This window comes from Fulmarus glacialis, unplaced genomic scaffold, assembly GCF_000690835.1.
Source record: "Fulmarus glacialis isolate BGI_N327 unplaced genomic scaffold, ASM69083v1 scaffold34812, whole genome shotgun sequence".
Taxonomy (NCBI): domain Eukaryota; kingdom Metazoa; phylum Chordata; class Aves; order Procellariiformes; family Procellariidae; genus Fulmarus; species Fulmarus glacialis.
In genome coordinates, this window is record NW_009199046.1 from 1 (window position 1) to 3,324 (window position 3,324).

The following is a 3,324-nucleotide window of genomic DNA, read 5'->3' on the forward strand; positions in this document are numbered from 1 at the left end:
GGCATTGAATGTTCAGGTCCACAGCTAGAGTTGGATGGTTAAGTGTTCACCTTCAGGAGTCTCCCGTGTTTCAAGAGCAAGTAGGATGATATTTTATATGTCAGGGCAAAAACTCATCGTGTTTTCTGTTTCTCCTGTAGGTGCAGGTAGCTGTCTGGAGACTCTAGAAAAAGGAAAACCACTAATAGTAGTAACAAACGAAAAGCTGATGAACAACCATCAGCTTGAACTGGCAAAACAGCTCCACAGAGATGGGCATGTCCTCTGCTGTAATTGCAGGTATGGAGCTACTGTGGCTGTCCTGACTGAACAAACAGTGTACAGCACCATCCCTCTGTGTTAACTACAGTATCGAGAATGTAACAAGGAAGTTTACATCCTTCACTGTAACAACCATTTGTTTGCAAGGTAGATTTTCCATAGAATAACATTAGGTGCTAATTTACCAAACCAAGCCTTTTGACCATGACCCCTTTTAATTTTTTTTTTTTTTTTGAGGGCACAATTATTCAGATTGAAAGAAGAGCAATTTAAACCAAATAGAAGTGGTTGAATTTGGAACAGTCAGGTAGCATCCTAGAGGCACCTAACAGCTTCTCTCTTTCTCTGATCTTCCTCACTACTTGTTTGATTATTTTTCGAAGTCTAGAAATAATACAACCCGGACCATCAGTTTGTAACCATGCGCCATAAGGAATAAATTGCTTCATGCAGACTTAGGACTCCATTTCATCATTTTGCTATGTGGATTTTCCTTGTAAAGGGCACTGAAGTTGACTGTATAGATGTACTGACATAATAAAATTGAAAGTATCTCGAGTATTTAGGACAAAACATAAGAATGGCCTTCCTGATATGGATCAGGTGTCCATGTAGCTCAATATCCGATTTGCAGTGGTCATATGCAGATGCCCAGCCAAAAGTAGAAACAGGGCAAGAACATAGGGTACTTCCTTGTGTTACTTTCCCTCTAATGCTCTGAAGTGCTTTGATTCAGGGGGATTCCTAAATCAGATGCTGACTGGTTAGTAACTTTCAATACCCCTGTCTTCCAAGTGCTTATTCAGGCTGCCCTTTTAACCAAACTTCCTGAATCCACCACATCCTCTGACAAGGAGTTTCACAGATCTACTGCCTGTCACTTCAGGGAAAAAAAACCCAAACCACTGAACAACCAACCACCCCCCCAAAAAAACCAACAACAAAAACCCAGCTCCTTTTGTTTGTGTTCATCCTGGCTCCTGTTAGTTTCATTTGCTCTCTTGTTTTGACTGTATCTTGCTGTTTTCTCTTTATTTATGATTATTTATGATTGCACTCTGTAAGATGACCTCTACATTGAAGTCAGAGGAAATTGAACTCCCATTATTTAGTCTGCATCTTGTTTCTTTGCCCTGCAAATAGGATTTCGTGTGTTTCAGAAGAGCCTTCTGAAAATACTAGGCCTGTCATTCAGTATATTAGGCATTCAGTATATTAGTTCGTAAACTTATTATCTCAGTGCTTCTGACAGCTTCGGAGACAGGAAGGAATTTTTGTTTCTTTTTGTTCAACAGTGCCTAGCATTTGAGCCTTATTTATGGTCTGACAATAGCAAGCTCACAGATTGATTTAGCTGTTCTTTCTGGCTATGTGTTAAGTGGAGAACTATGCCATGTGTTCAGATAGGATGAATTTCCTGGTACGGGAAGGTATGGTGAAGATCCTCAGATCTTGTTCCGTCTCCCAACATTGCAACCAGAGAAGATTAAAAAGTTAAGAGCTGAGGTTGTCTGTGAAAGCCGTGGTATAGGTCAAAGTGTGTTCTCAGCAATGCTGCCTATGAGCCAGTGATGGTCAGGGCCCGCTGGTTTGTGGGGTCTCTTCTTCCTTTCAATACATGTCCTTATTTTTGTTTCCGTGCTAAAGGATTATGTGTTTATGAATACAAAGAAAATTGTGTGAAGAAAAAATTTCCCTTTGGGATGGATTTTTTTTTTTTAATTTTTTGTTTTGGTCTGTTTTTACAGCACTCTTGTGGAGACACTGCAGTCGATGGACTTGTCAACTTTGAAACCTTTTCCTCCTGGACAGCCAGAAAAGTTTGCTTTGTTCTTGGATAAAGTTGTTGGGTTTCAATAAACAGTACAGAGGAATAAAAATGTCGGAATAAAACCTTTCTCCTCTCCTAGTGAGGCCTTCGATACTTAAGAGTCCACCAACTGGGACAAACCCTCAAAGAAATGGTCTGTTAATATTAACTGACATTAAATGGTTTCCTATTTAGTGCCAGTTTAAAATCTAGCTTTATGCTTAAAAGAGCCCAGTGCCCGCAAGGCGGGGGCGGGGAGTATGAACTGTCTAGTTCTTGGACAGACAGATACTTACATCACAAAATCTGCACTGAGTTGGTAATTCCAGTGAGGAGGACAAGCTTAATTACTTCTTGACAGGCATGGCATATACATAGTGGTCTCTTGACCATATTTGCCTAGTACTAGTGGAAATAAGTTGTCCTTGTTGATGTTCCTGTGACGTTCTGCAAATAAGCAGATGCCTTCAGCTCTCATTTCATGTGTTTACAGAAGCACTGAAAAGAGAATTTTAAAAGTGAGAGATTTAAGCCTTTTCAAAGGGAAAGGGGCGTGTGGTGAATCTGGGTGGGAAAAGTCAAGAGCTGCAAACCTGCTGCCAAACTACACGACTGGTCTGGTTTTGAGTGATTTACTCCCAAAGTAAAACATGGCCTATAGGAGAGGGATGGGGTTGACAACACAATCAATCCATTTACACGGTGTTCTCCCATCGTTACTTAGTTTGGACTTCTGTAAAGTGCAGTATTTCCTATTTGATGCTGATTGGAGCTCCCCATTTCAAGTATTGAAATTGTCAACTGTGTTGGTGCTACCATCAATTTGTTTGAGTAAATATTTTGAAAAACAAAGGGGGTTTAAACTTTAAAATGTTCATGCAGGCTCTTTGGTCTGTAATACTCTGGAAATGTGTAAGTGCATAGTTGGTGCTAATTGCCCTTCCTGAAAGTACAGTATTTGTTTGGGGTTTTTTTGCTTAAAACAAGAAACTCCTGAACCAGTGCATCTGATGTCCGAGTGCAATTTTTACTAGCAAGTTAAATGTACATAGAGGCATTCTCCCAATCAAATCAAGCACAAGGGCTATATGTGGAATAAATCATGCTGTACAGTTATGCAAGAGTGATTTTTGCCAATCCCCAAAGTTTTCCCCAGATACTTTTATTAGGAGCAACTAAGATTTTCACTTCCTTAATGATTTTTGTAGAGCTGTTGTTATTTCAAGTTTACTGCTAGCAGTTTATATCCAGTC

The 3,324-nt window shown here is 39.9% G+C and overlaps 1 protein-coding gene across 1 annotated transcript; it reads left to right on the plus strand.

Moving 5' to 3' along the window:
• Positions 1–140: 140 nt before the first annotated feature.
• On the plus strand, positions 141–2,121 carry ALG13 (ALG13, UDP-N-acetylglucosaminyltransferase subunit; the record flags this gene model as incomplete). Its single annotated transcript, XM_009573110.1, has 2 exons — positions 141–279; positions 2,010–2,121. Coding segments are annotated over 2 exons (251 nt in total), but the record flags the coding sequence as incomplete, so codon positions are not given.
• Positions 2,122–3,324: the final 1,203 nt, after the last annotated feature.